This window comes from Arachis stenosperma, chromosome 5 (assembly GCF_014773155.1).
Source record: "Arachis stenosperma cultivar V10309 chromosome 5, arast.V10309.gnm1.PFL2, whole genome shotgun sequence".
In the NCBI taxonomy this organism is placed as follows: Eukaryota; Viridiplantae; Streptophyta; class Magnoliopsida; order Fabales; family Fabaceae; genus Arachis; species Arachis stenosperma.
In genome coordinates, this window is record NC_080381.1 from 14,596,997 (window position 1) to 14,610,456 (window position 13,460).

General features: G+C 34.2%; 2 protein-coding genes across 2 annotated transcripts; one reads left to right on the top strand and one right to left on the bottom strand.

The window, feature by feature from the left end:
* Positions 1–7,127: 7,127 nt before the first annotated feature.
* LOC130982173 (hydroxymethylglutaryl-CoA synthase) lies at positions 7,128–10,205 on the top strand. The gene is made up of 11 exons (XM_057906056.1): positions 7,128–7,381; positions 7,447–7,579; positions 7,663–7,806; positions 7,892–8,050; positions 8,242–8,315; positions 8,433–8,508; positions 8,637–8,692; positions 8,790–8,877; positions 9,052–9,192; positions 9,492–9,641; positions 9,787–10,205. Exons 1-11 carry the CDS (start codon positions 7,212–7,214, stop codon positions 9,997–9,999), a joined length of 1,404 nt encoding a protein of 467 aa, XP_057762039.1. The 5' UTR covers positions 7,128–7,211; the 3' UTR covers positions 10,000–10,205.
* A 1,365-nt stretch (positions 10,206–11,570) lies between these two features.
* Positions 11,571–12,891, bottom strand: LOC130982852 (bifunctional dTDP-4-dehydrorhamnose 3,5-epimerase/dTDP-4-dehydrorhamnose reductase). The gene is made up of 2 exons (XM_057906972.1): positions 12,322–12,891; positions 11,571–12,135 (listed from the first exon to the last, which is right to left on the bottom strand). Exons 1-2 carry the CDS (start codon positions 12,772–12,774, stop codon positions 11,683–11,685), a joined length of 906 nt encoding a protein of 301 aa, XP_057762955.1. The 5' UTR covers positions 12,775–12,891; the 3' UTR covers positions 11,571–11,682.
* Positions 12,892–13,460: the final 569 nt, after the last annotated feature.

The window sequence follows — 13,460 nt, forward strand, 5'->3', positions numbered from 1 at the left end:
TGAAATATGTCATGACACTTGGTGGATTGACTCTGGTGCTGAAATTCATATTTCAAATACCTTACAGGATTTCATAAGGAAAAAAAACCGATAGGAAGTGAACTGAGCATCTATATGGACAATCGGATGAATTCACGTGTGAAAGCTGCTGCAACATTTAGACTTGTATTAAGTACTGGTTGTATTTTAGATTTAGAAAAAACCTTTTATATTCCAGATTTTTCTAAAAATTTGATTTCTTTATCTAAACTTGTAAAACAAAGATTATGTATAAATTTTTATGATGATTCTGTTGACATTATTAAAAATTCTAATATTATTGGACGTGGTACTTTAATTGGTGATTTATTTAAAGTTCATTTAGCTAATAATGTTCCATCTAGTCTTATGGTTATGCATGGTAATAGTATGAATGAAAAATCCTCCATATTGTGGCACCGAAGGTTGGGACACATCTCCATTAAGAGAATGAAGAAATTAGTAAGTGATGGAGTTCTTGAACCTCTAGACTTTACTGATTTTGATACTTGGTGGATTGCATTAAGGAAAAGTAAACCAAAAAGTCTAAAAAGGTGCTAAGAGGAGTTCTGACATATTAGAAATAATTCACACTGACATATATTGTCCTGATATGTCCTTAAGTGGTCAGAAATACTCCATCTCCTTTATTGATGATTATTCACGATATATGTATCTCTATATGCTTCATAATAAATATGAGGCATTGGACACTTTTAAAGTTTATAAAGTTAAAGTAGAGAAACAATGCGAAAAGAAAATTAATATCGTGAGATCAGATAGAGGTGGAGAATTCTATGGGAGATATACTGAAAGTGGACAAGCACTTCGTCCATTTGCAAAGTATCTTCAAGAGCATGGTATTGTGTCACAATACACCATGTCTGGCACACCAGATCAAAATGGTGTAGCTGAAAGAAGAAATATGATTTTGCTGGATATGGTGAGAAGTATGCTTAGCAACTCCAATCTTCCTTTATCCTTGTGAAGTGAAGCCCTTAAGACAGATGCATATATATTAAATAGAGTTCCAACAAAGGCAGTTTTTAAAACGCCATTTGAGCTATGAAAATGTTGAAAACCTAGTTTGAATCATATACGCATTTGGGATTATCCTGCTGAAGTTCAGGTTTATAATCCACAAGAAAGGAAGTTAGACCCAAGGACGATAAGTGCCTATTTTATCGGCTATGCAGAAAAGTCTAAGGGTTACAGATTTTATTGTCCCTCTCATTCAAGTAAAATAGTTGAATCTAGAAATGCAAGGTTTTTAGAGCATGATGTAGAAAGTGGGAGAAATCATCCTCTTAAAATTGTTGAAAATGATAATGTTTGTCAAATCTCTCCATGTACATGAGTGATTGTTCAATACAATGCCCATACAGATAGGGTCAATGTAAAACAACCTATTACTGATGTTTCACATCATGAAGATAATGTTCAAGTAGATCATATGGTGGAGGATCAAACTCTTTGTAATGAAAATGTTGTTCAAGTACATATTGCTCAAGAGCAACTTCAAGAAGAGGGAGAACCTGTTATGCCACTATCTTTACAAGAGGTTGATGATGCAACATTAAGAAGATGAACAAGAATAAGAAAGCCTGCAATTTCTAGTGACTATGTAGTGTATCTTGCTGAGTCTGAATATGATGTTTGTGATGAAAATGACCCAACGATGTTTTCACAAGCAATGCAAAGTCGTAATTCCAATTTATGACTAGATGTTATGAAGGATGAAATGAATTTTATGGCGGATAACCAAGTTTGGGATCTTGTAGAATTGCCTGATGGGAAAAAGGCCATTGGCTGTAAATGAGTCTTTAAAACCAAGAAGGATTCATCAGGCAATATTGAGCGCTACAAGGCTTGACTTCTTGCCAAAGGATTTACTCAAAGGAAAGGAGTTGGCTACAGGAAAACCTTTTCTCATGTTTTAAAGAAAGACTCTTTCTGCATCATTATGGCATTAATAGCATACTTTGACATGAAATTGCATCAAATGAATATGAAAATGGCATTTCTTAATGGAGATTTGGAAGAAGAGATTTATATGAGACAACCCGAAGGATTTGTCTCAAGTGCTGGTAAGGAGTTTGTTTGTAAGCTTAAGAGAGCAATGTATGGTCTTAAGCAGGCTTTCCGACAGTGGTATTTGAAGTTTCATAATGTGATTCTTCATTTGGGTTCATTGAGAATATTTCTGATCAATGTATATATCACAAGGTTAGTGGGAGCAAGATCATATTTCTCATCTTATATGTAGATGATATTTTGCTTGCAACAAATGATTTAGTGCTGTTACATAAGGTGAAATAATTTCTCTCTAGACATTTTGATATGAAAGATATGGGTGATGCATCTTATGTCATTGGCATAAAGATTCGTAGAGATAAACATAAAAGAATTTTAGGTTTATCTCAAGAAGCCTATATTAATAAAGTTATTGAGAGGTTTAAAATGCAAAATTGTTCACCAAGTGTTGCACCTATTGTGAAAGGTGACAAATTCTACTTAGATCAATGTCCCAAAAATGAATTTGAGAAGAAACAGATGCAAAATATTCCTTATACTTCAGCCATTGGAAGCCTAATGTATGCTTATGTCTGTATAAGATCTGACATTGCTTTTACTGTTAGCATGTTAGGAAGATATCAAAGTAATCCAGGAATTATTCATTGGAGAGCTACAAAGAAGGTCTTAAGGTACCTTCAAGGAACCAAGGACTTCATGCTTACGTATAGACGAACCGACAATTTAAAAATTGTTAGATACTCAGATTCAGACTTGGCGAGATGTGTTGATTCTAGGAAGTCAACGTCAGGATACATCTTTATGCTTGCTGATGGAATAGTATCTTGGAAGAGTGCAAAACAATCACTTGTAGCCACTTCTACCATGGAAGCCGAGTTTATTACTTGTTTTGAGGCTACATTACAAGGTGTTTGGTTAAAGAATTTCATCTCTGGGTTTAAATTATGGATTGTATCTCTAGGCCATTGAGAATATATTGTGACAATTCAGCTGCTGTATTTATGGCTAAGGATAATAGAAGTAGTAGTCGAAGTAAGCACATCGATATTAAGTACTTAGCCATTAAAGACCGAGTTAGGTCTAATGAGGTACAGATAGATCATATTAGTACTAAACAGATGATAGCTGATCCTTTGACAAAAGACATGCTACTAGGATTGTTTATGGATCATGTTACTAGTATGAGTTTATGTTCTGTATTGTCACTTATATAACTTATGTTATATTATATGACATATTTGGATGTGAAATTCCTATTATTGTTTGTTTCTCATTTGGTCAGTATATATGTGCATACATGATTGAGAATGACAAATAAAATTAAGTGAAGGATCTAGAATAAGCATTGTGCTTATTCCTACATAAATACCACATAAAGAGTTTATTCATTTAGGAGATGTTACATTGTAATATATAGAAGGTAATACTCGATTAATGAAAACCTATCACTATGATTTATGTAATTTGTCTTAATTGTTTAAGCATAGTATGTAATTACAAACTATACGTAACAAATATTGGACCAAGTGGGAGAATGTTAGAATTTTTATTCTAATTGTGGTCCAATTTGATAATATAAAAATTAGTTTGGGTGGTGTTATAATTATTAATTAATTATATTAGCAGTTGGTATGTTCTTTGATAGAAAGAACACGATTACTCATAAACTTTATAAAATTTGAGTCCTCAATTTTAATTACACAATAACAAACAAACACACTTTGATTCTATTTGAATTTGTGATTCAAAAATTAAAAATTATTAAATTAAATAAAAAAATTTATTGACAATGATTAGAGGTATACAAATTACTGATTTTATAAAATATCTAACAAGCACAGCTTTACTTACTAGTTTCTACAAGTCTACAACTTGAAATTGCACAACTACTAAAAAAATAAATCATGAAATCATCGTATAAGACACGTTTAGTGAATGACGAATTTACTAACCAAATTAAGATAAATTTTACATATGCAAGCATGATATTTTCTTTTGTTATTAATGTACATAAAATCATTATTCATTATTGCTAATGTAAGAGATAAGAGATCGATATTTTCAAAGTACAATCATAATATAAAAAAGTACATGAAATTATCAATGCATATATCAAATTTAAAAATAATAATAAATATTTTTAGACTTATAAAGAACTGTAGTAAAACTATATAAATATTTATCAAACTAAAATTTATGATTATTATATATCATGAAAAATCAAGCTAAACCATGTATTTCTTTCCGTATACACAAACAATAATATAGTATGTATTTTGGTTTCTGCGCGTCAGCAGCAAAGGAATTGGAGAATGGAGACTACGTGTCCAAGAGGCTTTCTTTCAAGTTAAGTGCTGGAAAGAAAAAAAATTAAAAATAAAAATAAAAAATAGGCTTCTAATATCTAAAGTAAAACTTTATATATACAATTTTTACACATTTTTTGCATTGAAATTTACTAATAAAAGAAGACGTAGGGAAAAAAATACAAATATCATTTCTTATTTCTAATGTCTTCAATTTTAACAAATCATGTATACAATGGCTGTTTCACTCGTGTAGAGCGAGGAAGGTGAGGGCAAATAAATAATAGTTTCTTGTGCACGAATTAATAATGTGACAAAGATTATGTTATACAAATGCTTTTTTTTTTTTAATTATTGGGAATGTGAATCGCGAGGCTGGGAAGAAATTCATACCTGCGACTTCTTCAGCGGCCGGGTTGGACGAGTTGCTCAACTTTTCTATGCCAATTTCTAAATAAATATTTAAGTGTTAATAAGTGAATTTCAATTACGTAATTGATATAAATTTAGTTAAAAAAAACCAATATTAAGGTACCAATTTCAAGCATTAGTAAGTGTCTCATTCATGGATTAAGTAGACAACACTTACCTTTTGTTTATCAAATTAATATTGTTTTGGATACCACGCAGTATTTTTTAGTCCGAGAGATCAATATAGGATGTTATGCATGCAATATTCGAATTTTTAATATTTATTTAAGTGAAGCAATAAACTGATTAATAGACCAACCCAAATTATTTTAGAATATATGGCATGGATACATGCACATACACTAAGGCAAGAATAGTTGTATCATTGTATGTGTTAAAGTCAATGGCGTGACCCTAACCTAGGTTGCCACAAGAGAAACAGTCAAATGCATTATGCATCCATACATACATACATATACCTATGATGCAATCCTTCATTATATTTAATTTTATTCGTATATACGAATTTTGACTTGTAGAAAAGAAGCAAGAAATTAAAATCTTACGCGCTCTCCTTTAGAATGGAAATATGGAATTGAATGGAGTGCATGTTATGGCAAAAATTAACCTTATTAATCAAGTGGTAGGCCATGTTACCATATATGTATATGGTGATTCGGAAGCATGGCACATGAATGAGATTGATGAAAAGTGGAAGATGCATGATGGCCTGCATAGCAACAGCACATGGTTAATAAAGTTGAATAATTAAGCATACCATGACTTCTCTCTTTCTTTTCTGTCCTAGCTAGTTATGCTTATAATTATTACTATATATTACTATAGAGCTTGAAGTTACTAAATTCATTGAGATTCATATTCAAAGTTTTAAACTATATATATACTAGCACGGACCCATGAGTGCTATATGCTTACAAAAATTCACGTGTTGCCTACCTGTATATACCTCATATGTCCACGCAGGTTTAATGTAATTTATCTTACGATTCTAATTAATCAATAATTGGGTGAATTGCGTTAACCAGCGACATATATCACATTTCTTTTCTTTTGGGTAGAGTCGTATTTTCGAGGTACTACATTAATAAGGAAGTGGGCGGTGATAAATATAACAGAAAATTTGTATTTCTTACTTTATGGGAAGTGTTAAAATATCTATATTCCAGAAAGATTATGTGTATTTTGACTATTTTCCATCATACAGCCATTCATTTATTAAAATTTAATAGGTTTGGTGGCAGAAATTGCTACCAACAAACAAATTTTAACCTATACAACAAGTGAACGAAGGAATTTTCGTAGGTAAAATTAATGAGAGGTTTTTGTTAAGGAGTTATTTTCTTAAGGCTAATAATTTTTAGAGCAATGCTAGGGACTAGTAATTTTTGTAATTGTTAGCCATCAATGATAATTTGATAGTGTGAGATTGGTGTGAGATTTCATCCAATGGCTCACCTGCTTCTGTTGGTTATGGCTAAAATTCAATAAAATTGCTGATCCCTAGACTTTTTTTAATTCTTATTTTATGAAAGTAAAATGGGTAATATAATTTAACATTATAATTTTTGATAATTTTTAAAATGATGAAAGATATATAAATTCAAAAATTCAACTTTTGTATCAATATAAATAGATAGTATTGTTTTCTATATCAAAAAATAAAACAATTTTTTTATGCTTTTTTTTATATATAAATTATCACCTTTTTGGTAAAGGATCACCATGTTTTTTTATTAATAAAAATAATTTCATTCTTATTACTAATTTGATATTTTCTCAGCCAATTCTGTCCGTAATTATTAGTGCCAAATTAAAGAGTACCACATCTGAAATTAACACTCTTATCAGATAATAATTCAAAAATTATCATTGTTAACCCAACATAAAAAATAAAAACACATTTTTGAAACCAACAATTAACGAATAAAATAGTAAGTAAATAAAAATTAAATACTTTAATTATGATTGTAAAAAAAAGTAAAAAATACCAGCTGATTATTTGTTAGAAAAAAGTTAGTTTGTCACATTTTTTTGTATTTAATTAATAATGATGATGTGAGATACGTACATGTTAGGATTGATAAAACTAGAAAGAATTAAAGAGAGAGATTTGTGTTGCGTTAAAGAGGAGAGGAGGGGGGTAAAAGGGAGGTGACTAGTGTTGGTGAAAAAATGGGGAAGGGAAAGAAAGAGAGGGCGTGCTTTGTATTTGTCGCACAGTTGAGCACACGAAATATGCATTTTTTATTTTTATTTTTTCATTTTCAGAAAAGTAAGCAATTGTGAGTTGGTGGTTGGTTGTGTTCCTGATTCCCTCTATAAATACATGAGTCAGCAGCATTTACTCACATGTGACATCCAACACTCTTCACACCTCATCACTCCTCACTCTCTCTCTCTCTTTGGATCCGTTGAGCAGAGATGGCTAAGAATGTGGGTATTCTCGCCATGGACATCTACTTCCCTCCCACCTGCGTTCAACAGGAAGCATTGGAGGCTCATGATGGTGCCAGTAAAGGCAAATACACCATTGGACTTGGTCAAGATTGCATGGCATTCTGCACTGAGGTTGAAGATGTCATCTCCATGAGGTACTATTTCAGATTTTAGATGCTCAACAACTCTCACTCTCTCTAACTATTGCATCTTCCTTCAGTTTGACAGTTGTTACTTCTCTTCTTGACAAGTATGGGATTGATCCTAAACAAATTGGGCGCCTCGAAGTTGGTAGTGAGACCGTTATAGACAAGAGCAAATCCATCAAGACTTTTCTTATGCAGATTTTTGAGGTTTTCTTTCACTCTCTAACCACATCAATATCTTATTTATTCTCATCCTGTGCAATAATCAATTAATTGTTTGAAATGAATAGAAACATGGAAATACTGACATAGAAGGGGTTGATTCAAGTAACGCATGCTATGGAGGAACTGCTGCTTTGTTCAATTGTGTCAACTGGGTGGAGAGCAATTCGTGGGATGGACGCTATGGACTTGTTGTCTGCACTGACAGTGCTGTAAGATCATTTCCTAATCAAACATACATGTTATATTGTTGGGGGTTATTCTCTGATATCTGAAATGGATGTTTCTGTTTTTTAGGTCTATGCCGAAGGACCTGCTCGGCCTACTGGAGGAGCTGCTGCTATTGCCATGCTCGTTGGTCCTGATGCTCCCATTGCATTTGAAAGCAAATTGAGGGCAAGCCACATGTCTCATGCTTATGATTTTTACAAGCCTAATCTTGCTAGTGAATATCCAGTAAGCTTTTTCATTTTCTGTCACAAGATTTTACCTTTGGGATCATGTAATTTGAAAGATAATTTCACTTTGTTTCTTATTATTGTCATAATTAGATTATCCTTAAAAACTCATTAGTGTCTAGATATGGCCTTTGACTGAGCATCTAAGGATATCCATTGCAATAATACTCTTTATAATTTCTCTTGTAGGTTGTTGATGGAAAACTTTCTCAAACTTGCTACCTTATGGCTCTTGATTCATGCTATAAACAACTCAGTCACAAGTAAGTGTCTAACTAATTTTATTTCTAGTGGTCTCTTGATTTTCTATGCGCAGTATTTGCAATTTCTGTTATCAAAATATTAGTAACTAGCAATCACCTAACTCTATTTATCTTCAGATATGAGAAGCTCAATGGGAAGCCATTTTCTCTTTCCGATGCTGAATACTTTGTATTTCACTCTCCTTATAACAAGGTAGCTTAGACATCCAACCATTTGTTTCTTATGTTGGCTTTCTTTCTGTATCACATTGGTATATCTGCGCAATCTATTTGATACCTGTCCTTGACACTTTGCCTTATTAAAACTTTGCTCTTTTGCAGCTTGTACAAAAAAGTTTTGCTCGTTTGTTGTTTGATGACTTCATAAGGGATCCAAGGTTTCTTTTCTCTGCCCCCTAAAAAGGCTTATTTCATTTCCTTTCCCTTAATCTACGAGTGTTCTGAATTTGAATTTGAATTTGAATATGACTGCAGTTCTGTGGATGAAACTGCCCAGCAAAAACTGGAACCTTTTGCAAATTTATCCGGTGATGAGAGCTACCAAAGCCGGGATCTCGAAAAGGTACGAGTCTATTTCTAAGCAGCAGTACTCTCATTTTTAAGTTTCAATCAATTCATAATTACTTTTCCTGGTAGATTTTGCCTTGTGTTTGAATATATAGGATAGCCAATATGTGAATTACATTTATCAAATCGAAAATTTTCGCTGATGAGAGCATTTATCATTAACTTGCAGGCTTCCCAGCAAGTTGCAAAGCCTCTATTTGATGCCAAGGTGCAACCAACTACTTTGATACCAAAGGAAGTTGGCAACATGTACACCGCATCTATATATGCAGCATTTGCATCCCTTATTCATAACAGATATAGCGTGTTGGTGAGCGAATATTCTAACCTCTCTGAGTCAAATATATACTTCCTTACTACAATGTCTTATGCTCTCTAATAAACTAGTTGAAGATCCGCATGGCAAATAAAGCTGAAAAATTGTTTTGTAAATAATAAAAATAATTAAGAGTAGAATGATTGTAGTCTAAGCCACCATTACATTCTTAAAAAGTAAATAATTTCGTGAATGGGTAGATCGGCTATAAATAAAAGAAAATGGTTTAGAGAAAGAGATAGATACTAACATTGCTCAAAACTTACTGACCGATTAAACTTCATAATTTTCAGGCTGGTAAGAGGGTGATGTTATTTTCCTATGGGAGTGGTCTAACCGCCACAATGTTTTCTTTGCAATTACGCGATGCTCAGCATCCATTTAGCTTATCAAACATTGCTGAAGTAATGGATGTTGCTGGAAAATTGAAGTCAAGGCATGAGGTAAGGATCCAGAAACATTTAGTGGGGTTGAAGTTAAAACAGTTCTCCTTTCTTCTCTTGCTTGTCACGCTATGCTATGCAATTGAATTTACAACCAACGAGTACATGTTTGTTATTTATTTATTTATTGTTTCTTTTTACGCAGTTTCCTCCAGAGAAATTCGTGGAAACTCTGAAGCTAAATGAACATAGATATGGTGCTAAGGAGTATGTCACAAGCAAGGACACAAGCCTATTATCTCCAGGGACATTCTATCTCACTGAAGTGGATTCCATGTATCGCAGATTCTATGCAAAGAAAGCTATTGAAAATGGTTTTGCTCCCACATCGAACGGCGTCATTGCCAATGGTCATTGATATTGAACACATAAAAAGGCCTTTGCACTAAATGGAGAAAGTCAACATCGGTTAGAACAAAAGAAGGGGTATTGTCATTGTTTGCATTACTTTTGTAAGGTAAATGGTTCCTGTCGTGACAAACGTCGAGTCTTGTCAGTTCAATCGTTGTATCCGTTTTAGATGTGTAGTTACCATAAAGTTTAATAATTCTATCTGTTTCCATATTTTTTTCCTCCCTCTCTTTGGTTATTTAAAGTTTAGTGAGACAGAGTATTCTGATTTTTATGAATTCAAAATAATGAACATATATGTAAGTTAACAAAACTCTTCGGTCGTAATTGTATTCCTATAATTAATTAATTATGAAGGTACTCCTGAATATAAACTGATTAATACATTGTTATATATTGAAACACGGGAAGAAAGAAAAAGAAAAAACGAAATCCAGTTGTGCATCTCAATTGAAAGCAGGAAATGTGTGAGAACCAAAGAAGCTATTTGCAGCAGTGATTAATGTCTCTGGTGCATGTTCTTATAAGGAGTCAATGTTAACGATAGAGCTGATCAAGTGGCAGATTAAGAGGGCGTGAACAAGAGCATAAATCAAAGAGAATAGCAAGAACCAGTGAGAAAGAACAGCATCAAGAGAGGTGCGGAAACGAGTAACGATGGGTGAATAATTCTGGAGTATATACTCTAATGCAAATTATTTGGTCCTATCCATTAGACAATGGACGCTTTTCTTTTTTTCTTCTAACTTCTCTAAAAAATTTTACATCAGATGTTTTCGTCTATAAATTTTTTTTTACTTTAGTCAACTTTGTTATTTTTATTTGGACAAATAAATCTTCAAAAGTGTAATAAAATAACCTATACGTCTTATTTTTGTAAATTTTAGAGATCTCAACGTAATAAAATTATTTTAGAAACAAAAACGTCAGATACAATTTTTTAGGGACCTATTTGTATATACTCTTAACTCTATTATATTCCAAGAGCAAAAGAATTGTTCCTCTATACTATATAGCTTAAACTCGCCGTAACTATGGTTTAGTCGTTGTTGAGGTGTTATCTTGGGCTAGTGTGAAGGTAATTGGGTCTGAAACGGGAGTGACTTGAAGTCCTTGAGCAATGTACGAAAATAGCCTTGCAAGGACTCAAATACAAAAGTCAATAGGTGTAATGGTGTATAACTAAAAGAATGTGTAACTTGATTTTAGACTTCACCTATGGGTATTTAACTATTTATAGTTAAACCTAAGGCTGGTGGTTAAGTAGAATGACACCCGTATCCGAGCGAGGGGAGTTTGTGTGGGATTCTCTACTGCTAGGGCTATGCCGGCTATCCGAGCCTAGGTTGGTTGGAGCATCCTTTGGGCCATTGTTGGGCCTCTTTTCCTTCTGGATGCCATAAGCACCTGGTGACGCAAGAGACTCTGGGGGTCCTTTTTGAATCTTGGCAGGAACAATTTAATTGACTCTTTAGTAGTGAATCTTGATGAGAAAGAAAAGAGATCTACTATTGAACGTATCAACTAAACCCCGCTTCAGAGAAACAGAGCACGCTAACTGATCCATTGTATCAAGTATAAAGTAACTGGCGACTAATTTATTGATGATGAATAATTGCGAATACAGAATACAAAAAAAGAAGACAAGCAGCCATATTAATGCACACAATGCAAAAACCGAATTGATGAATCAAGGTGCAGCAAGCTTTGCGTTAGGCTGAAAAACATACTTAACAAGTGAGTCCTTAATGGACAAGAGTTGAGGAAACTCTTTCTTCAACTTGGAGGCATCAAGCTCGTTGTTGCTCCTTGGGGCAACAATGACCTTGGCCTGCTCCTCCAATGTGAAGTTCTTCCAAGTAAAGCTTGGATCCACATAGTCCCTGTACATCTCAAGAATCTCGTTGTGGCTCACCACTCCTGGGTTCGTGAAGTTCCATATCCCAGTCAGATTCCTCTTCGCCATCTCTATCGAGATCGGAAGCAGCTCGTCAAGTATCGTCATCGAATTCGGGATGTCAACTACCTTCTCGTAACGCGTTATCTTCGTTATGAAGTTCCGTGGGTTACTCAGATCGGATGAGATTGGCATCCTCACTCTCAACGTGCACACATTCTCGTAGTTCCGCAGCAGATCTTCCACCTACCACGCACACCACAAAGGAAACTCAGAATATTATTTTATTTTGTTATATATTAATTTTGAAAAACACATCTCCAACATTGACGTGTCGATCTGATCTGAAATTGAAAACTGAAACCACAAGACAGAGTCCAACACATTTCAACATGCCATGCGACTTTGGATTGGAGGGATCTAAATGTATACCATGGCTTTGGTCTTGGAGTAGTAGGATCCGATGAAGTTGGGAGTGTCCTCTTCCTTGAAGCCGACGCCGGATCCGAGGGTGTGGATGGAGTCGTACTCGAAGATGCAGCCGGTGGCGTAGTTGATCAGAATGAGGCCCTTCTCGCGGCACACGTCGGCCAGGGTGAGGGTGCCGACAACGTTCGTGCGGATGGTCTCCACCTTGTGAGACTCGCACCAGTCCACGTTGGGCCTGCCGGTCACGCCGGCAGCATTGAAGACGTGGCTGGGGTTGACAGCGGCAATGTCCGCCTCGAGGGAGGAACGGTTCTCTAGGCGGCCAGAGCCGTAGACGAAGGGGATGCTTTGGGCTTCACAGAGCTTGCCCAGGAGGCCACCAATCCAGCCGGTGCGCCCGTAGATCAAGAACTTGAGTTGCTTGTCACCGGCGCAGCCGTTAGCTGGTAAGCCCATCGTGTCGGAATGAAAGAATGGGTGAATAATAATGTATTAATGTGGTTGGCTGCTTCTTCTCTTGCTCTATTTCTGTGGATATTTATATGACACTTGGAGTTGGAGTGGACAATTCCTGTTATTTTCTTTCTAGGACAAGGAGTCGAGGACAGCTGCGACGGTGATTATAAAAACTAAAAAACATTACTATTTTCCTTTTTATATAAAAAAATTAATTTTAATGCAATAAAAAGAGTTTTATTTTGTACAACTTCAGTAATCTTTTGAGAGTTTGGAAATTCGTTTATTGCAGTACACAATTTGGTGACCTACATGAAAATTAAATTTAATATAAAATAAAAAAGTTAACCTCATTTTTAACGTTTTATGTTTTTTTTTTCTTCTGTGTAGTAAAGGTGGAAAAACAAATAATTCTATAGTTAAAATGTTAGGGTCAATGCTCAAAATAGGCCAGCACTTTTAATAAAGCCAAGCCCCTCACTAGAGCTGGGAAGCTTGTACTTATTAAATTTGTATTGAACAATTTTTTTATTTATTATTTAAATTTGTATAAAATATTAAAAATTATTGTAGAAAAATTAATTTTTGTACAGAATATATTTTTTTGGAATAAGGAGAATAGTAAAAATGGTATGATAATGATCAGATAAGATGTGGTGCAGGTTCTCAAACAGTTTGGTGAATTG

Coding starts and splice junctions, on each gene's coding strand:
- LOC130982852 (XM_057906972.1), bottom strand. CDS start 12,774: ATGGGCTTACCAGCTAACGGCTGCGCCGGTGACAAGCAACTCAAGTTC. Junction 12,136..12,321: donor ACTCCAAGACCAAAGCCATG/GTATACATTTAG, acceptor TGTGCGTGGTAG/GTGGAAGATCTGCTGCGGAA.
- LOC130982173 (XM_057906056.1), top strand. CDS start 7,212: ATGGCTAAGAATGTGGGTATTCTCGCCATGGACATCTACTTCCCTCCC. Junction 7,807..7,891: donor TTGTCTGCACTGACAGTGCT/GTAAGATCATTT, acceptor TCTGTTTTTTAG/GTCTATGCCGAAGGACCTGC. Junction 8,509..8,636: donor TTCACTCTCCTTATAACAAG/GTAGCTTAGACA, acceptor GCTCTTTTGCAG/CTTGTACAAAAAAGTTTTGC.